Source organism: Lycorma delicatula, chromosome 8, assembly GCF_047948215.1.
Source record: "Lycorma delicatula isolate Av1 chromosome 8, ASM4794821v1, whole genome shotgun sequence".
Lineage (NCBI taxonomy): Eukaryota > Metazoa > Arthropoda > Insecta > Hemiptera > Fulgoridae > Lycorma > Lycorma delicatula.
In genome coordinates this window covers 17,780,531-17,803,178 of record NC_134462.1, presented here as the reverse complement: position 1 = coordinate 17,803,178, position 22,648 = coordinate 17,780,531, and the positions used below count along the sequence as shown (strand labels likewise).

Below are 22,648 nucleotides of genomic sequence, written 5' to 3'. Positions count from 1 at the left end.
AAGTTTAACTTATACAATTACTGTATTTTGGTGGTTTACATTTCATATAACATTAAATTTTATTAAGACAGTGGTCAATATGTTAATGAATTATTTGAATGTTCAAAAAAATGTGTGTGCATATATATATATGTATATAAAATAACAATATTTTTTATAAGTTTAACTCGTTTCATTTGGTACTATTTATTCAGGTGTTGACTAAATTTATTTAAAAGAATTAAACTAAATCACTAACATTTTAAGTGACCACTTAAGTAATGAAAAACTAATTTGATAATATCAGTTTAATAAATATAACTTAATTATTTTAAATAATCGCTTATTATTATAATTAAATAATCATAATTAATCATAGTTTTATTTGTTCCTTTGACTGATCTCCAGTATTTTATTTTAAATCCTATTGATGGATTTTTTTACAGGTGGCTCAGTGTAGGTGTGAAGAGACTATGGAACAAGTAAGAGGTATTTTGGGTGTAGAACCACCTAGTTGGAATACCAGTACCCCGTTGCCAGGTCGTAGGAGATCACTACCAAATCCTCACCATACAGCAGGGCACTCTTGTTCTTGCTGGGATCCAGGAGATACACCTCAGACACCTGTACATCCTCTTGATGACATTAGAGAAGAATGTACATGCTGTCGACCAAGTCCTTTACAGAGGTCATGCACATGGCAGTACCCTACAGAAAATTATGAAGATGAAGATAAATTCAGTTCTTCTGCTGATAATACAACAGAAGGAAGTGAAACAGGAACTAAAAGGTACAATTGATTAACTTTTTTTCTTTATTTTTTAGTTCTAAGCTAAACCTTTTAATATTATTCACTTTTTATTGCACATTTATCTAATTTATATATGATTAAAAGTAATTTTATTTTTTAAACAGTAAGTATTTAACAACAAAGAGGGATTTTTCTTGGAGAACCAAATTCAGAATTTAGTTTAACCTCTATTTTTCAAGAAATAAATTAAAAAATATACATTTTTTTTAACTGTAGCACAATTCTAATAAAATGTATAATATTTTGCAACTAAATTTCTACAGCTTTTTTCATCATAATATAAATCCGGATCCTTATGAAGGAGAATCATTCATGGATCTCTGTAGTGTGAAGAAAATCTAATTTTTCCAATATGGAAAAATTGGTTGACTTCAGTGTATAACAAATAGCAGTTATTTTTCTATAACAAGTAAAAAACTGATAATTTAATTCTGATTCTATATATTGGCTAATTTAAAAATTTTAAATAGTTCACATAAATTCATGGTGATTTTAATTCATATTTTTAGTTTTAAAATAATTTTCCTTCCTTTAACGTACCTTTTTAACGAACTTTAATAAAAATATTTGAGGTTCTCTGTTTAACTCTTATTTTTGTAACTTTCCCAGCTATATAGTTGCACTGTATGATTATGTAGTTTGCTGCATAAGGAAAAGTGGCTAATCAGTCAAATTTTTCATTTCAGAATTTTGCAGATTTTGTTTTATAAACTCCTTTATCTAAAAAAACACAATTTTAGCATTAAAAAATGTTATATATATGTAATGTATATATATATATATATATATATATAATGTATATATATATATATATATATATATATATATATATATATATATATATATATATATATGTTGGCCTTTTTTTTATGCTTGATATCTCCAGATTTGATTCACAAATTTGAGTGAAATCTTTGGTATGTTTATTTCTGTATATTGGACATTAATGTTATTAATTTTAATCACAACTGGCTTAGGAGGCTGGGAGATATTTTATAAGTCAGATTCCTTTTAACGAGGGAGTATTGTATTTCAAAATTTTACTGAGAAAGTAGGATAATTTAATGCTCCTTAGGAACTAAGATTCTTTCTTATGGTATTTGATCTCATTTAAACCTCCATAAAGTGGTGAGGCCATAATTTTTTTTTCTTTTTAATCATTTCTGGATTCTAAGTCACTTTCTTAAACTGATTAAATAATTCCATTATATTAGTATGTCACTTTTGGCAATTTCATTCAAAGGATTGGAGGAGATATTTGTCTAATTTTTGTTCTTTTTTATCAGTTATCATTTTGCTTGATTTCTTCAGACTGGATTAACTGATTTTTATGAAATTTTGTACTATTACTTCTAAATACAGGTTATTATTAATAACATTTAATTTTTGGTTACAATTGATCAGGAGATATGGTTACCAAGAGTTCAATATCTCAAAATCTTATTCAGAGAGAATCAGTTTTTCTACATTGACAACTTTTGGTTGAAATTTTATATAATTAAAGTAGTCACTATATATGGAAAAATAACACAATTCATAAATTTTTTTTTTAAAAAGTCATCTTGGTGATTTTTTTTATCAGTTCAATGTATAATTAAATCTTCTTTTCTTAATGAAAAAAAAAATGGCCTTTTTTATGTGTATTCAAGAACTACTCTTCAGAAATGTGTTGATTTTGATGATTCTTTTTTATTTTGCCAAAGAAGTGCTTTTGATGGTTGCATTAGAAAAGCTTCTTACAGCTAACTTAAGTGGAAAAGTTTTCTTAAACAAAAATCTAGTCTATGTGATTTTGAGAATTTTTTCATTCTCATTACTTTTAACAGTCTATCTTAAGACTGTTAAACAAAAATAATACTTTTCTTCAGCTAATAAATTCTTCATTTTCCTATACTCTAGATGAATAAGATATTTTTATGTTATACAGTAAAAGAGTTAATGTGTGTATTTACTTAGCTTTTAAATAGTTATAATTTCATTACCAGTACTTAATTTGGAATATTATATGATATTGTTTTAGATAGTTTAAAGTAATTAACTGAATTAAAGGATTCTCCCATTAAGAAAAAATTAACCATTAAGTGAAATGTGTTGTATCTAAAAAACTGTACAATAATAATTTTACCTCACTATGTTAAACAAAACACCTAATCTTAATGAAATATAATAAAAATAAATTGTGTACTATTTGCTGGTTAGCAAAATCACGTTTTTAAATTTAGTCGTGGTGAATTCATCCTTACTATTTTATTTTACTGTGTGAATTTACAGTTACCATAAGTACTGTTATTTATTATAATTACTATCTACACTTACTGCTGACACAATTTTAACTTTGAAGTCTTTGATAATTTTTCTTGTTTTATTTCTGATGAATGATGACACAAAAACAGTTTTGTTTCTTTATGGTGAAATTAACATAACCATTCCTTATTCAAGTAAGATGTATGTTTTTGTTTACTATTTACATGACAAAGATTTACACATTTGTACACTTATAAATATTTTTATTTGGACATACATTTTTATTTATTGCTTTTTTTAACACCTGAAAGTCATTATACAATGACTTTTTATAGTTTTAAATTTACTAAAAACAAATACCACCAAACTGATATATCATCGTGTATTATACCAAGTTGAACAATCTGGTGTTTCTCTTGGTATTGATTCTTATGTATTATTTTGAAAAGGAACCCTTAGTCAAAATGCTAAAAAATATTTTATCCAAAAATTGTTTCAAATTTTATGTGCTTTAATTCTTGTTCTGTCTAAAATCTATTCACAGTGTGTATATATTCCTATAAGATGGCTTAAGCAACCCTAATTTAAAATTTCAAAAAATGTCTTTGTTAGTTATATATAATTCTATTTGTTTTAATTCTCATGATTTGAATTTTTTCTTTAAACACATCCTGTTTATATAAAATATAGCAAATTCTATAAGAAGTGAATGAGTTTAATGTTTTTTTTTTTGAATCGATCATCAGTGAATAAGGGCCAGATATGGTTTTTTCATCAAAATGAGAACAGCCTATGTTAAAAACTTAAATTAAAAAATAGCAAAAATGGTTTAAAACTTCAGTCAAGTAGATTATTAAGTCTAATCAATATAAATTCATTCTATAATTTGTAACAGGATATTTTTATGTCTAATCCTATAAAAACAGAATATTCACATAGTGGAATAAAGTAGACAAATTAAAATACCATTTACGCAAAAGCAACTTTCAGTTTAATTTTTTTTTAGAATGAAGTTAAAACATACCAATTATTTACTTTATAAATTCAGTTATTATTATAGTACAATTACACAAGAATTAAGACAAATGCCTACAAAATTACAAATGCCTTAAAATTTGATCAAATCATGATTTGATCAAATTTTCTATTAAATAACTCATATCTTGAGAATAGTTACTTTCTTGATTAACATTATAATATACAGTTGTACATTGTAATGTTAATCAATATTTTTATGGAGATAGATTAGTTATCTTATACAGTAAGGGAAAGTATGTAACCAGGTCAAATTTTGCATGTCACGGTTTTTGCAGATTTTTACAGTTCATGACCTCTTCTCTAATCAAAAAACACAGTTTTACCACTGAGAAATTCCAGAAGGATATATGTGTAAGTATGTAAGCCTGTTTTTTTATCGATATCTCCAGACTGGATGGACTGATTTTTATGAAATTTGGTATGACTATTTCTGTATAATGGTACCTTGTTTAGGTAGTAACAACAGTAACTGGTATCATATCATACCCATTTGACACAGTAAGACAACGTATGATGAATGCAGTCTGGCCATGTGAAAGCTGATATCATATACAAGAGCACAGCACATTGCTGGGAAACAATCTATAAGCACTGATACTATACCATATTTTGCTATCATATAATTTTGTCACAGTTGGTCAAGGACTAAGAAAACATGGATCTTATGGATCCAGTATTTCAAAATTTAATCAAGGAATTGATAAATTTTTTTCATATAATTTAATGCCCCAAATTTCCATAAAAGGGTAGAAACAAAAATTCTTTCTCTTTTTTCTGGAGTCATCATCATCATCATCATGAATCACTGACACCATGAAGTCACATTCTTATACTAATTAGAGTATTCCATAGAATTAGTGTGTCATTTTGGTTATGTATTTAGGCAATTTCATTCACAAATGGAATATAAAGTCCTAACCTTTTGCTTTCTTTTCAACAGTTATTATTTTTCTTGTTTCCTTTAAACTAAATTAACTGTTTTTTATGAAATTTTATTCAACAACTTATACATACAGATTGATGCCATTAAATTTTGGTTACAATCTTTGCAGTCAGAGTTGCATAAATTTCCCAGCAAAGCCACTAGTAACTCTTTGCCAGCTTTTTACTTAATTTTGATAAATTATATACTAAAATAAAATCAGACTTGTTTTATAAAATTTCATACACAGAAACCATGTAGCTATTTTTTACAGAACAATTTAATAAGTATCTCAAAAAAATGTTGTTACACAAAAACTGACTCTGTAAAAAGGATTAAAGAACTTTATAAAGGATTAAGTTTAAGCATTACTGCTCATTCAATAATTAACTTAGAAAAAACTATTCTTTTGTTATTGTATTTGTCCATATTCATAAAAAAATATTGCATATTCATATAACAAAAAAAAAAATTATTTTTTAATATATGGCTATATTTTTTTATATGTTATAATTTTAATGGTTTGAATTTAATATGTGATTTGGAAGAAAAAGTTTAACTGATGATGAGGAAAAATCTCGAAAGCACTATTACAAAAAAAATAATAAGCATAAGGTAAGAAGCATTATTGAATTCTGTACTCTTGGTAATAAACGATTTTTATAATTTTGATATATATATATTTTATATTAAATGAAATTTAAAATACAAAACATAGTAAATAGATAAGTTAAACTTACCGTATTAATATTTACTTATATTTATTTTGGAATTAATATGGTAAGCTTTAACATAACTATTTACTGTGTTTTAGCGGTTTAAATTTCATTTAATATTAAATTCTATTAGCACATTGGTCAATATGTTAATATATATATATATATTTATTTATTTATTTATTTACTGTTATAACCATCCTCAAATTTCAATAAACATGTAAGAAAAAGAATCACTCTTGATTGGCCAACAGTTTGGATTTTAAATGAACTTGAGTTCATGAGAATGAGAGTTAATGATTGTATGTGTATGTACATACATACATACATAACAAACATTCTGATTTAAAAATAAAGATATATTATTGTTGAACATATATAATAATTGTTTCAATATTTTGCATATTAAATTCAGTAAATTGATCTAGTATTATATTGATTCAATTGTTTTCAGTCAGTTACTTTTTTCTTTTAATTTAGTAAATTTTAAATATATATGTGCATTGTAATTAATGCAGATTGTTATATAAGTCTTCATTTTACTTTTTTTATTATTAAGTATTTTATTAAAATTATTTTTGATTGTATAATTTTTAAATTTTAGTGGTGAAGAAAATGAAGAGTCATCAGAAGGTAGTAAGATAGTACCACCTATACCAGTCAATTCTCATCTACACTGTGACCTGAACTTACAATTAACCGATGCAAAATGTGGCACACAAACATTAAAAACAAAAAAGTAAGACAATAATTTATACTAAAGTAAGGTTTTTTTTTTTACTTTCTGTTGTTTATATTTCATTAATAGTAACTACTGCTTTAAATTAAAATTAAATAAATATATGAAAAAATTGTACTAATAAATAGATCAGTGTAAGTCTGATTCAGCCCTAAGACATGATTTCTTTTTAATTTATTCCCAATTTTGACCACTTGTAGATCTCATTAAATAACTTTGCAATTTCTTCTTCTGTTCCACCAGTATTGTTACATTTACACTCATTTTTTTCTTTCTTTCTTCTGATCAAGTTTCTTGGTATTTTGTTTTTCTACGTCCTGGAAATCCTTAAATTTTTTTAATCTTTCCTCTAAACGTTTTCCTTTCCATAATATTTTTCTTTTTAATGCCCACTTATTCTATATTTTTCTTAACCTATTTTATCCATTTACTGACTGTTTTGGGATTTGACTTGAAATGTTCATATACGAGGTGTGTTCAAAAAGTAACGAGAATTTTTGTTTTTTGGAAAGAATTTTATTTATTATTTGTCTACATTAATGTTATCCTCTTCAAAACAGTCCCCATAAGATATTTTACACTTATGCTAGCACTTTTTCCAATCCCCGAAATACTTTTGAAACTTGATCTTTCAAATAGTGTTTAGCTCTTTCAGCAATTCGCTTTTAATCTCATCTATGCTTGTAAAACAACAGCCCTTTAATGTTCTCTTTATTTTTGGGAATAGAAAAGTCACATGGGGCCATGTCTGGCAAATATGGCGACTGGGATATCATTACAGTGTTGTTTTTGGCTAAAAATTGACGAACAAGCAATGGAGTGTGAGCAGGCACATTATCGTGGTGCGTAAGCCATGAATTGTTTTACCATAAATCTGGGTGTTTTTTTCAGATTGCTTCACGCAAACGGCATTGAACTTGTAGGTAATACTCCTTATTGATCATTTGACCTTGTGACAAGAACTCATGATGCACTATGCCATTAAAATCAAAGAACACAGTGAGCAGAACCTTTACATTTGACCGTACTTGTCAAGCTTTTTTCAGTCGTGGTGATCCGGATTGCCTCCACTGGGACAATTGAGCATTAGTTTCAATATCTGTAACCCATGTTTCATCATCTGTTATGACACGCTTAAGTACTTCTGCATCGTTTTTGACTTCATTTAGCGACTCCTGAGCAACTTCCATTCACTGCTGTTTTTGTTTGAAATTCAACAATTTTGGAACAAATTTTGCTGTCACACGTTTCATACCCAAAACATCCAAAAACATTTCATGGCATGAGTCAGTTGATACCCCAACATCAGCAGCAACTTTTCTGATTATGATTCAGTGATCATTCATAATCATTTCTTTCACTTTTTCCACATTTGCATCAGCTGTTGATGTGCTTGGGCGTCCGGGCCGCTCATCTTCTTCATCTTTATGATCTTCTTTGAAATGCTTATTCACTCATAAACCATTGCTTTTCTCATAGCAGACTCACCAAAAGCAATATTTAACATTTGTAATACATTGTTACACTTTATCCCATTCTTATAGCAAAATTTAATACAAATTCTCTGATCCATCATTTACACAAATAAAAAATCACAGATCGTACCAAAACATGTTATCCTTTTGATAGCTGACAACAAACTAAACATCCAATATGACTAAAAATGTATAGATACTTTTCAGAGATGTTTATCGATTCAACAACAAAATAATCCTGAGAATCAGACTAATACAGCCCGCTAAATTTCAAAATTCTCATAATTTTTTGAACACACCTTGTACTTTCTTAGTTAATCTGTTTTCATACATTAAAGTTAATTGCTCATAAAATATTTAATCAACTAGAGTAAGCATTCTTTTTCTAATTGTGCCCAATAGCTTTTCATTTTCCAAATAAATTTCTTTGTTACTTCTTTTACTAAGTCCCTCTTCTTTATTTTTAGATACAAAGATCTTTATCAGAATTTTCCTTTCCTTCTTTTCCAGTTCCTCTATTTTTTCTTTCCTCATTAAGGATAAAAATTCTGCTGCATATAGGCATTCTGGTTAAATAACTGCACCATAATGTATAATTTTTGTTTTTATAAACATTTTTTTTTTTTTAATTGTATATATCCTTTGTCAATCAAAAAGCTAATTCCAGTTTTCAAGTTCTAATTTTTCATTTTAGCTTCTTAATCCAGTCCATTTTTCTGGATTACTTCCTTAGATCTTTAAATTTTTCTATTCTATTAATCTTTTCTTATTTTGCATTTAAAAATTTGGTGAAATTTGTATATCATAAATTTAGTTTTCTCAAAGGATAATTGCAAGCCAGTTTTTTCTGCTATTTCTTATAGTAAGTTTATTTATTCTGTTGCTGATTCACAATTCTTAATTAATAAAAAATATATTATAGCAATAAATATGTTATTATTACCAGAGTCATAAGTAATACTTGCTTTCATTTATTAACAGTAACAAACAAAAGAGATGAATTGCTGATCATTTACATTATTTATTTAATCATATCTGATATTACTATAAATGATTCCCACAACTTATGTTATTTACTGGTTTACTTTCACTGTTGTTTTTTTACATTGAGTTAGATGGTAGTGGAGTAGATTTAAATTCAAATTAACTTAAACATTTTGTATCAGTGAAAGTGTTAATTAAACTTATTATTTTTAAAATTAGGAAATTTTACTCTGAATACTGACAAATTGTTAAACTTTCTTTGTTCTTCATGTCATTCTGGAAGAATTATTTTACATTCACTTAAAATATGATACAACTTCATTATATTTTAATAAAATAATTTGTGTCATTTTCAGGACTTTACTTCTCATAATGAGAGAAATGATTCAGACTGAGAGAGACTATGTCAAGTCATTAGAATATGTTATTGAGGTAAGATAATTCATAATACTTATTTAAATTGTAGTAATAATAATTCTAAAAAAATTAAACAGTTCTATATAATAATTAACCTACAGGTTAAAAAACAGAGAATGCAGTTTCTCCTGGGATGGCAACTCCACTGGGAAATTACATTAATTTAGTTACAATACACAGTTACTATCTACTGTTGGCAATTCAAGATCAGAGACATAGGTCCATCCCATTTAAATTTAATAGGAAAAGAATAGTGTAATTTTTTTTAATTCATTTATTTTTTTTTTTTATAAAAAATAGTTACTTTTATCAAATTAATATCATCAATGCAGAAGTAAGTGATAAGCTACAAGTATATTTTTTTAGACTAATTTTTATTTAATACAAATATATTCAGTTTTCTTTTACCTAGATCAATAGATCACTTCTTTTACTACCATTCACTAAAATGACATTTTAATTTACTAAAAAAAAATAATTCATGGACCACAAAAAGACTTATATTTAATTTTCCAGATTCCAAAACCTGCGTAATCTAAAATGTTTTATTTTTATTTTGTTCATATAGTCACATTATTCAGACTGAGATCTACACCTCTGCAAAAAATGTTTTTTTTATGTGAAACATCTTTAAAATTACAGCAAAACATACCATAACCGGTACCAGAACAAAATTTGTAGCATAACAAAAAGGTCTATATCATCCTGCCTTAATAATTCCCTAATTATTAGTCTCAGAGATGCAAGTGCAGTGCCATTTTATAACTTACATGGTCAGCTTGTTGAAACAACTTTGAGTTTGATCACTGACGAGTGGGTTGGTGGGGAGGGGGCACAGCACAGATCGGCCAAAACTGGCGCTCTTGCTTATTTCCATTCCATTTGATTAATTTATGATTCCACTTACTCAACATAAAAACTATATTAAATGAAGGTGCACATATACTGAAGCTGCTGAAGACTACTAACATAATAGCCCTTAGGATTGCTACGCAATCCTAAGGGCTCAACTCTCTCGGAACCTGTATGTCTTTAATAGCAGGAGAGTCCTGTACTTGGCCGTTTTATTTTTATGTACATAAAAAAAATATTTATGGTATTAATTCTAAAAATGATATCCTGATTAATTTATTAAATTTCAAATTTTCAGAATTACATTCCTGAATTGATTCGTGAAGATATACCACAAGCTCTGCGTGGACAGAGGAATGTTGTATTTGGAAATATTGAAAAGATTTATGAATTTCACAGTCAGTTTTTCCTACAGGAATTAGAACAGTGTGAACAAAGCCCTTTACTAGTTGGACAATGTTTTCTAAGACACGTAAGTAATTTAAAATATTTTTAACTATTGCCTGTATCAATAGCAATTTAAGCATTATGCCTGTAGTCATAATAATGCTTATGTTTCCTTGGAAGACATAAATTATTTATATGTATAATATATTTAATAGAGAAAATTGTTTATTCAATTTATTAATATTTGCAATTATGTTGTTAAAGGTACTTTGTTCTTATGTGAATAAAAATTAATTTTTGACTTATAAAGTTATTCATTTAAATTCCTGTGAAGTATTGTAAAATAATGAACTTGGTTTTTTTGTTTTTACATTTTATAAAATTATCTAACCTTGCCAAAGAACAATAAAATTTTCAAAAAGTTAAAAAATAAAGAACAAAAAAAGGTTTTAAAGTTAAAAACGTACTACTACTTAATAACCAATATTTCTTTGGCTTTTCCTATATTAAATCTGTATATCTGAAACATAAATCAATAGAATATTAACTTCAAATTTAAATCAATATTTAATACATATTTTTGCTTTTTAGTTTATCATCATGTAATTTAGTGATGAATTTTTACCATTATGCAAAAACTGTTCCATGTATCCATCTGTAACATTTTTGACATCCACCTGATGCACAACTTTCTGTAGTCCAGTTATTCCATTAAAAAAATTTCTAAATCATTGAACAAAAAATATTCACAAATTCATTTGATAACTGTGAAACAGTAAATTGTTTGTTTTTATAAATTGTTTCATTAATTTTTTTTTAAACAAATGATTTGTGATCACAGACAAGCAACCACTCCATTTCTTTGTTGTGAGTATTTGAGTATTTAGAACAAGAAATTTTGTTTTCAAAACAAATGACACTATTTTCAAACTGTCTTCATAAATTGATTAACAGTGCAAATTTCTTTATGAATTTCAGCAGCAGATTTGTTTTTTCCCATTAAAACAAATTACTATTCATACTTCACACTCCATGGGATTATTTTAGCTCTCTTCACATAATAAGGTTGTGCACAGAACTAACTTAAACATGACTGCATTATTTGTAAACAGATAACTTCTGATATAAATAAATATACTATGTAAACACTACACATTTCCTAAGTACAAATCAGCAGCAAAGTTGAAATGACCTAACCAAAAAAACATGTTTTGTGTATACACTTGAATTATATTACATTATACTGCTCTAGATGAGGTAAAATGTATAAAATACATTTCAAAACAGATATACATCTTTATACATTATATGTGTGAAGTTCATTCTCTGCGTTCCCTTTTTACACTCAATTAACAACTTAGTATTACAGTATTTATGATGTAATAATAACTCACAATGTGTTTTCTTACCATTTTTCTTATGTTTTTCTTTTCAGGAAAGTAAATTCTACTTATATGCATTGTACAACAAAAATAAGCCAAAGTCAGATTCATTAATGTCAGAATACGGTACTGCATTTTTCAAGGTATGGTATAAAACAATTTAGACAATACTTTTTAGAGAATTTTTAAAATGGTAATATATAATTTTATTTTTTTTTGAAAATTCAAGTATTCATTAACATGTTGACCACTGTGTTAATAAAATTTAATATTATATGAAATATAAAGCACCAAAACACAGTAACTGGATAAGTTAAATTTACCATATTAATTTCCAAGAATCGACTTTCACCACATTCCGCATCTTCACTTGGTATTGAATTTTATAATTACAGTACAATATAATTCTTTTAAAAATTTGTTATTTTATTTTGTTAAAAATAATACTACATTTTAAATAGTACAACATCACTCCAATACTGGACAGCAAAATTTGCATATGCATTCATAATACAATTTCAAAATTTTAAACACTAAAATAAAATAACAAATTAGATTCTACAAAAATAGATTCTTGGAAATTAATATCGTAAGTTTAATTTATGTAATTAAGTTACTTTGTTTTGGTGGTTTATATTTCATATAATATTAAATTTAATATTTATCTACCAACAGCAGTAAAACATGAGTTTGTACATATTTTTTTCTACAATTAGTCAATGAATTTTAACCTAATTATAAAACATATATTTGAAACTTATTCTAAGCTGTTTGCTGCTTACATTGCAGCTTAATTTACAGATTTTATTGGTTGGTAACAGGTAACAGAATAATGGCAGGACATGCAACAATTATTGCCTGAAATACACTGTTATCAGTGACCATCCTTGCTAACACTATAGTTATCACAGAACTAATAGATAAAATCAGTTTTAATGCCATATAATTTCCATATCTCTAGATATTCTTAATTGTATTTATTTATTTTTTTTAATTCTGGTAATTTAATGTTGTCATATTGGTTATTTAGATACTATACCACAGCTATCTTAATACATTTTTCTTAAGCATGATTTTAATTACTGAATTTTTAGTTTAATATTGAAACTATTCAAATTTTCTACATGAACCTATCTATGTCTGTTTAATTTCAATTATTATTTTTTTTTTTTATAGAAAAAACAACTTGAACTTGGCGATCGAATGGATTTAGGTAGTTACTTGTTGAAACCTGTACAAAGAATGGGAAAATATGCTCTCCTTCTTCAGCAATTAATGAAAGCATCCAGACAAGAAGTTTCAGAACTTAGGGATGCTGAAAATATGGTTCGTTTCCAGTTACGTCACGGTAATGACTTGTTAGCAATGGACTCACTTCGAGATTGTGATGTATGTATTACGTGATAATCTTATTTTATAATAGTAATTATTAATTTTTTATAATAATAGAGCTAATAACATACAATTTTTGATAATAGTTGGTATGATATTTTCAATATTAAAATGTCAAAATATGGAGAAATCTGTTTGTTTAGGTTTTAATTTGCGATTTATGATAATGAAGACAAGAAAATGTATTTTTTTATCATGTTCATATTTAACTGAAAAGATTAATTTCTATTACATTTTGTTTATGTTAAAATACATTCACACTTCTTATCAAGACAACATAAAATTTAGATAAAATTAAGTACATAAATTTTATTTTGTTAATAACTTCTGATAATTTTTCAAATATATATTTTTTATTGTTATTATTGAATTATTATTTATTGTAATTTTTTTTACAATCATAGGTTAATAATTATTAATAAATCAATATATTTAAATTAAAAATAAAAGTTGAAAAAAAGGAGATGAAGTCAGATTTGAACCAATGTGCCTTCCCCTTGTAAGACCCAAATATTTAATTAATTAAAATGTTATTTTCTATAACTCTGGAACCAATGAAAATAAGTCCCACTTATGATATATTGTTGAAAAGTTCTCAATGAGGGCTTATTACTGCAATTAAGAAAAAACCCAAAATCCAAATTTTATTTATTTTGGTCTAGTCGATTGCAATCAAAAGGGGAGGTGCACATCTAGATGTTACAACAGTACTAAATCCAAAATTTCAACATCCTATAGCTAATATTTTTTACTTAAGGGAGATACATATGTATATCCATATATACAGACGTCATGCCGAAACTAGTCAAAATGGAATCAGGGATGATCAAAATGGATATTTTCATTGAAATCTGGAAATCAAAATTTTTCATGATCACAATACTTCCTTTATTTCATACAAGAAAGTAAGAACCACCAGCAGTAACTTCATCTGAAATGCTATGCAAGTTTCTGAAAGTATTTAATAATGTTACTTGTTAGTAAAAAAATTAAAAATTAAAAAAAGTCACTTTGTCATTAACAGTTAAAAATTGTTTATAGATGTTTATTATTTTTTAACTATCTAATGTGCCTTATATTCATATAGCACCTTATAAAAATTAGATTTTTATGATGATTTGATGATGAAAATTTTTGAATTATTTTTGATTCAAAGAACGGAAACTACCTAAAAAAATAAGAATTTAATATATTGTAATGAAAAAATATTCAATCAGTCAGTTAATATTTATTTACCAGTTATATGGTAATTATTATTAAATAGATCTAACAGTTTTGTCATCAAAATTATCTCATGTATTTTTAAATGGTACGGGTACCTAAACATAGACACAATAGCTAGAAATTAATTATAGAACTATTCATAATTGTAAGAATAACTATAAAAATAAATCTAGTAATAGCTTAAATTTTAAAAAAATTCAAAATGTTGCATTTTCATATTCACTAGCGGCACATTTTTACTTAGCTCCCCCATTCTTCTTTATATTATAAGTTATCTTTTTAATATTGAAACAAATAACAAAAAAACCTACAAACTATTTTTGGTTAAAAATAAATTTTTTTGTTGAAATTTTTAAATTAAGGTAAAAACACTTGTTTTTATTATTATAAGTTAATAAGTCTAGTTTTGTTTTTTATAGTTTTTCTTATGTTATGTGCAGTTACAAATATAAAAAATAAATGATTATTTAACAATATTATAATTCTGTAATTTAATATTACAGGTTAATGTCAAAGAGCAAGGAAGATTATTAAGACAAAATGAATTTCTTGTATGGCAAGGAAAGGGTAAAAAATGTCTTCGTCATGTCTTCCTTTTTGAGGAATTAATATTGTTCAGTAAAGCTAGGAGGTTTCCAGACAGAAAGGTAAATATTACCATTATATTTATAATCGTATTCTTATATTCTAAGTGAATTATTTCTGAATAATTATTATTTTATTTTTATTTTAATATTTACAAAAATTTTAATAGAATGTGTCTTGAAATTATTATTTTTCATTATTATATACCACATACCTGTTATAGATAATTATTTCAGAAAATAATCACTATTTTAGATAATTAACATTTGTTTATTGAAACAACTTGTACCAATCTTTTTTACAACTGAGAGATTATGAATTTTTAGAGAAATATATCTTTTTCTTTTAGCACCTACCATCTTCTCACCAGAGTTTGGCAATTATCATCTGGTACTCCTCTTTATTCGCAGCTAGACTCACAAGCATTCGTCATGAATATTAAATCACTCAAAGATTTCTAAGCCATGAGAACCTCTTGTGGCCAATTTCTCTCCTTCCTTCAACTTTACCTTCAGTTATCAACTGAATGAGAACATATTTATAATCTTTATATATATATATATATACAGACTAAAATATGTCACTTTTTTCATGTTAATTAATTAATAACTCCTTTACCTTTTAGCAATAAAACAGCAAACATGATTTTATGATGAAATCACTCTCAAAATCATTATTTTTTCAATTCTCTTATTTTTTCTTCTTTTATCCACTAGAATTTTTCTAATTTCTATTCTATGAATTAGTCTATTTGTACTGTACTAGGTAGGAATTGTCCTAGAATAATTCAAACTAATTTATAAATAATATTACTACAATGGAAAAGACTATAGGACATATAAGAGGAGTGAAAGAGTTCCAAAGAGGCTGCTTGCTGTAATAATACCATCATTACATCAATCTCTCATTAGCTATAAATAAGTAAAATTGTTAGCATTTATGTTAAAATTTTCATTCAGTTTAATGGATAAATTTTATTTTTGTGATGGAAATTTTAAGTAAAAATTGTTTACATTTATATCTAATAATAGAATGATTTCAGAACTATTATAAGGTATCTGAAAAGAATAATAATCTTAAAAATACTTTCTTTGAATTAAGATGATATCATAATGAACAGTTTTATTAAAGAACTGGTGGCGATAGTTTTATTTATTTAAGTGTAAAATAAAATACATTTATTTAAAAAAATATATACTTCAAAGATTAATATAATGTGTAATTCTTTATTTGTCAATTTTTTTTTAGAACCTTGATATATACATATATAAGAACAGTATCAAGACAAGTGATATTGGATTAACAGCTAGAATTGGTGACAGTACAACAAAATTTGAAATTTGGTTCAGAAAACGAAAACCGAATGACACATTTACCTTACAATCAATGTCAGAAGATGTAAAACAAGCATGGACTGATGAGTTATCAAATCTTCTTTGGAAACAAGCCCTCAGAAATAGAGGTAATTTAAAAATTTTATTTTTATATAACTAAGTATAAATATTAACTAAGTATAATATATATTATTAAATATTAAATGATTATACTAGTATTATATATATATATATATATATATATATATATATAGCATGTATATATGTATATATATATATGTATATATATGTATATATATAGCATGTTAATATATATATATATATATATATATATATATATATATTAACATGCTGAGTTAGTGTAGAGATTAAACTCATCATTGCAAAATCAACTGACATTTGAAATTGAGAGTTCTAAGGTTCATATCCATATAAAGGTAGTTGCTTTTATACAGAATTGAATGCTGGACTTGGATACTGGTGTTTTTTGGTGGTTGGGTTTCAATTAACCACTTGTCACAGGAGTGATCAACCTGAGTCTGTTCCAGACTACATGTTTATTGATAGAATTACACTTACACTTACATTGCACTACATCTGCAGTTATGTCAGGCCTGGCAAGCCGGTAGCAGTAATTTGTCTATGAACATACACCCAGACCCGGCAATAGCTGGAAAACTGGTTGGAGAAATATATATATATTAAATTTTATTAACACAGTGATCAAAATGTTAATGAATTATTTTAATATATTATATAAGTTTATATAAATAAAATATATAATTTACCCACACATCTCCACATTGTTGCCAATTGAAAGTGCCTTTCATAAGTGATTTTTAGTACATCCTAAGCAGAAATTTTATTTCAAAAATAGATCATTTTAAGATAGGAGCATTTGCTAAATCTTTTTTATGTTTCACTGTTGATCAGTTACTTTTGAAACTAACAGTGAAAATATCAAATGGTGGCCATTATTATGGTTAAAGCTGTTGAAGCCAAACGTTTTTTTACATCAAGACCTTTAAAATTATGTATCACAGCTGGGATCCTTTCTATTTAAAATCTTTGAGTTGCTCCCATGAGGATCATTTGGGAATAACTGGGACCATCTGGTTGTCTTATACTGAAAAAAATAGTTTTGAAGTAGAAGCATTTGTTAAATTTCATTTTTCTTTGTTTATCAGTGAAAAATTATTTAAGAGATCCCATACTTATTAGCATTTTGTGTGTTTATCGCTGTCAAATTATATCACTTATTCTGAAATATAATGATTGATCTGAATATAACTGAAAAAATGTATACATTTCAAAATATATAACTGACAATATTTGAGAAACTAACACCCACCATTTACATAAAATTGACCTTATTTTATTAATACATTGAAAATAAATGTATACTGAGACTACAACTTACTTATTAACTATTTTACAACTATTATTTAATTGGAATTACGATTAATTAAATTTTAATATGTTAAAAATTTTATATGAAGAAAAAGCAAAAAACGTGTTTGATTATTTTTCTATACCTCTCCTCTTGTCTATGAGATGTTTGGAAATGAGGGGAAGTTATGAAAATTTTCTAGTGTATCAATAACACACTGAAAACTTCTTACTATAAAAAAATCTCTATAATGATTGGTTGGTTTTATATTAAGAATATTTTTGTGATTTTGTTACATATTATATTAATAATGAGCTTGTATTTTTAAAATATTATATAATAAATATTTTATCATTTTATTTAGAAATGCGTTTGGCTGAAATGTCTTCAATGGGGATTGGTAACAAACCATGTTTGGACATAAGACCAAGTGCTGACCAAATAAGTGATCGCTCAATAAGTATCGCACAACTGAGTAAAAGTAAGTGAGATAAAATAGAATTATTTAATTGATCTAATAAATTAATTTTAATATTACTACACTTCATGTTTCAGTGTTTCATAATTTTTTTTCTCTTACTTTGGCTCAAAAGATTCATTTTTGACATCTGAAAAATTAGTATATGTCCAGTAATAATAACTATAATAGAAAGAGTAAATTGATGAGTAATAATTACTTATTACTTATTGTCCTGTACGCAGTAATTGTTTACAGGGGAATACTCTCTTAGATAGTTAAATAAAGAGAGAGAACACAATGTAAAGATATTACAGTTAAAACCCCTCTCTCATTCTACTTGACTGTTCTTTACTTTCCATTCTTCAATTTGTTCTTCTTTTGTTGTCATTAATCATTTACTGTTGCTTTATAGCAATTTTATTGATAAACTTGATGCTTTTTTGAGCTCTTTAATCTTATTCATATAGCCTTTATAGATTTATTCAGTAATATTATTGTCCAACTCTTTTTTTATTCTTTAACAATCACTGTGTTCAATTCTTCTTCATTTGTCTCTTTATATTTTATAATTATCTCATAATAACTCTTTTCATTGTTTTTTTTTTTTTTTTTTATACTAGTACTTTAAAAATCTTAATTCAGAAGTCTTAATTCCTATCTTATCTTCCGTCTGTATTGCCTTTTAGAGTTAACTTCAAAGACAGATTGAGATCATACCATTCTCTTAAGAGAAGGCTCTATTAGCATCACTTTCTTAGGATTTTATCATAATATATTAATAACATAGTTATATTAGTTTCCCATACTTATTTTGAGCATATTTTTTTTATGAATGATATTTTAAAAGTAATTGTAGCAAATATATTTATATTGTTTTATTGAAATAGAGGGTGAACAACTTAAAACCAAACCACTATGGAATAAACACAGTTGTGACACATAAAATTTTATGATTGAAATTTAAAAACCAACTGGTCTGGTCTAGTGGTTAAATTGTCATCACAAATCAGCTGATTTCAAAGTCGAGAGTTCTAAGATTCAAATTCTAGTAAAGGCAATTATTACTTCTAAGGTTCAAATCCTAGTAAAGACTTTTACACGGATTTGAATATTAGATTGTGGATACTGGTGTTCTTTGGTGGTTAGGTTTCAATTAACTACACTTCACAGGAGTGGTTGACCTGAGTCTGTACAAAGATTATACTTCTTTCACATTCATATGTATCATCCTCATTCTTCCTCTGAAGTAATAGCTTTTGGTGGTTCCAGAGACTAAACAGAAAAAAGAGAAAGAATAAAATTAAAAAAAAAAATGTAAATTAAATTAAATTTTGTATTTATATTACCAAGAATTTACATATTTAATATTTTTACAATAAATGTATGAAATGAGCACCCTGCATAGCGATGCACTTTAGTGTTTGAGTGATTTTATTGAGAATCACCTGATGATACAGGACATTGATTTCTTGTTGAATGTTTGCCTTCAGTTCATTAATAGTATGAGGATTGCCCTTTAAATAGCTATTGTCATTTAAATAGCCCCAAGGAAAAAATTTGCAGCTAGATGAATTTGGGGAAGACAGAGGCCACCATCCTTTTCTGACTGTTCTTCTATAAAAGCAACATGACTGCATGCTAGTGAATTATTTGATATGTGACATGTTGCTCTGTCTTGTTGGAAGAAGCCGTAATCTTTTTCATGATCTGTTAACTTAGTGTAGAATTCTTAAAAAAATTGTATAGTATACTTCTGTATTGAGAGTCCAATCAAAAACTCTTGTCCCCTTGCTATACCATTACCATAAAAAACACACTGATTTTCTCATTGTGAAGAGGATGTTTAAACATCTATTGAGAATTTTCAGTCATCCGATACCTAGTATTATGCAAACATGCCCAAACATGAAATGATGTCTTATCTAACATGAAATATAGCACTGGATCTATCTGTCCATCGACAATGTTTTTGAGAAGCCAGTCACAATAATTAAGATACTTTGGTTTGTCTGTTCTCTTAAGTTGTTATGCAATACAAATTACACGGTATCAAATTTAAAATCATGAAGAATCTTAGGACAAAATGCATACATTTCACCAGTTTGTTGTGATAATTTATATATAAATTTTTTGGACTGGAAGAAATTTTTCTTTGAATATTGACTATGGCCTTTGGAGTCCTAAAGGAAGGTCACCTATTTCATTTCATTTTTGGAACTGATCCTGCGTATGCTAGTTTTTAACCAGATATTTATGTGGTACTCTTAGTTGGGATATTTTGGAAATTTTTCCATGAATATTTGCTGCATTTCTTGAAAGGACCTACAACACACATAAGCTTCTGCTGTAGCAATCTTTTCCCCAATCAAATAAGGTATTTTAGAAAACACAACTGAAAACAATGAAACTACTGCACTGAAGCTTAAGTAGTTTACAACTGATAGATGATAGATGATAGTTTACAAATGATAGATGAGAGTAGTAACATACACAACCAACAGTCACGCTTGTAGTAGAAGCAAAAAAAGCAATGTTAAAGATAACTTCAAATAACTGCAGTTTGAACCAGCTCAGTTCAGTTTTAAGTTGCTCATCTGGTACAATGCCCCTCTCTGAATGATTTACATAACTTACCTTGTATCATTTATGAATGATCAATGTCTCAACTATGTTGCATTTCTTTAATTAATTGGTTGAGTATGAATATGCTAGGGTTTATTCACCCTGTTTGTCTTCATGAAAGGAAGAAAAACGTAAAATACTAGGAAAATGTAATTTGAAACTTTAATTTTATGAAACATCTTTTATTATATTTAATGTTATTAAGATAATAGCCAGTATTGTCAGAAAATTATAAACTTAAGGCTTTCAACTTGTGGTGTTTGAGAAGAATTTTTAAGATACCTTAGACAAATAGGGTAACAAACAAGTAGGTACTATATAAGAGTTGTTGAAAAAATAATATTACTATCAATAGCAAAAAGAACAGATATTAATGGCCACTTGCTTTAACATTCCAGCTGGTTTACTTCATTGATAGAAGGTTTAATGGAGGGAAGAAAGGTAAAAGGGAGACCTAGATAAGGATTCATGGATGAAATGAATAAAGAACATTACAATTAATTTAACAGACTGACTTTGAATAGAAAACTGTAAGGCCCAGTAAACTTTGGGTTGAGGGAAAAAAATTTTTGTTAGTTTGAAAACCAGATCTGTGCATAATTACATATTTTCTAAAAATTGGTGATTCTTCCTAGAAAATAATTCTATTCAAAATTTTTATATATTGTTTGCTCAAAAAAGTATTCTTCACAGCATTATTAAAAAATTGTTGTACTTTTATACAAAAATTAATTCTTTAATTGTATAATCAATTTATTAATAATAGTAATAATAATTTTATAATTGTTAATTTATTTTTTCTAATATTTTGCAGCAGCTCCAAGATTCCGGAATTCAATTGCAGTCATGCCATCTGAACAAGTTAGGAAACGACCGCATTCAATAATTTCAGTAAGCAGTAGTAGTGGTGCTAGTAGTAGCAGTTCTGGTGAACACCGTTTGTATAGTCAATGTTCATCAGCTGAATCTGGTATCGTATCTGATTGGGTAACATCTCCTTCACTTTCATCAGATTCAATGACTCCATCTTGGAGTGAAAATCAGTAAAATAATTTAAATGAATGATAAATGCACACATATTGTAGTTAATTAAAGCCATCATCATTTCATTATATATTTTATTACAGTAAAAAATATAACATAATATGCTTGTAAATGTTTTTTTCCCGTTTGTGTTTTTTTCTAGTTGATGTTTATAAATTTTTTATAAAATAAATTGAACATTGAAAAAAAAATTTAATTAACATCTATATAAAGTTAAGAGAATTTCAAAACTTTAATTACAAATATAGAGGAAATTAACACAGCCTAACCTATTGTAATTTTATATAAAATATTATGTTACCTTTTAATGTAATCTAATTTATAATGAAATATTTGATGAAGAATATATATATATATATATTATGTTGTACATTAGTTAAATAAAAGTTCTTATAATTAATAACAGATTTTAATTTGAAAGGACTGTACAAATCTGTGGGTTTTTTTTCAGAAAAAGAACTACTAGTGTCTGTTGCAATTATAATTATTTTGTTTTTATTCTTTCAAACTGTATTTGCCACATATTTTATAATTATTATATTTAGTTATATATTTTTGGACATATAATTGTCATTGATCAGTAACATTATTGTAAAATCTGTTACTTTTTTGTTAATTCAAAATAAACTGGTCATAATAACATAGACTGTA

The 22,648-nt window shown here is 26.4% G+C and overlaps 1 protein-coding gene across 4 annotated transcripts in view; it reads left to right on the top strand.

The window, feature by feature from the left end:
• Positions 1-22,385, top strand: part of LOC142329226 (puratrophin-1-like) — a 1,606,956-nt gene extending 1,584,571 nt beyond the window's left edge. For 2 of the 4 annotated variants that reach the window (XM_075373632.1, XM_075373631.1), the window contains exons 15-24: positions 426-769; positions 6,315-6,449; positions 9,265-9,340; positions 10,476-10,649; positions 12,000-12,089; positions 13,123-13,335; positions 15,066-15,209; positions 16,396-16,609; positions 18,236-18,352; positions 21,768-22,384. In XM_075373632.1, coding sequence (XP_075229747.1) covers positions 426-769; positions 6,315-6,449; positions 9,265-9,340; positions 10,476-10,649; positions 12,000-12,089; positions 13,123-13,335; positions 15,066-15,209; positions 16,396-16,609; positions 18,236-18,352; positions 21,768-22,000 — 1,740 coding nt within the window. In that variant the 3' untranslated portion in view covers positions 22,001-22,384. Of the gene's footprint in view, positions 1-425; positions 770-6,314; positions 6,450-9,264; positions 9,341-10,475; positions 10,650-11,999; positions 12,090-13,122; positions 13,336-15,065; positions 15,210-16,395; positions 16,610-18,235; positions 18,353-21,767 lie in introns of all 4 variants that reach the window. The other 2 variants (XM_075373630.1, XM_075373633.1) reach the window with 2 other exon arrangements.
• Positions 22,386-22,648: the final 263 nt, after the last annotated feature.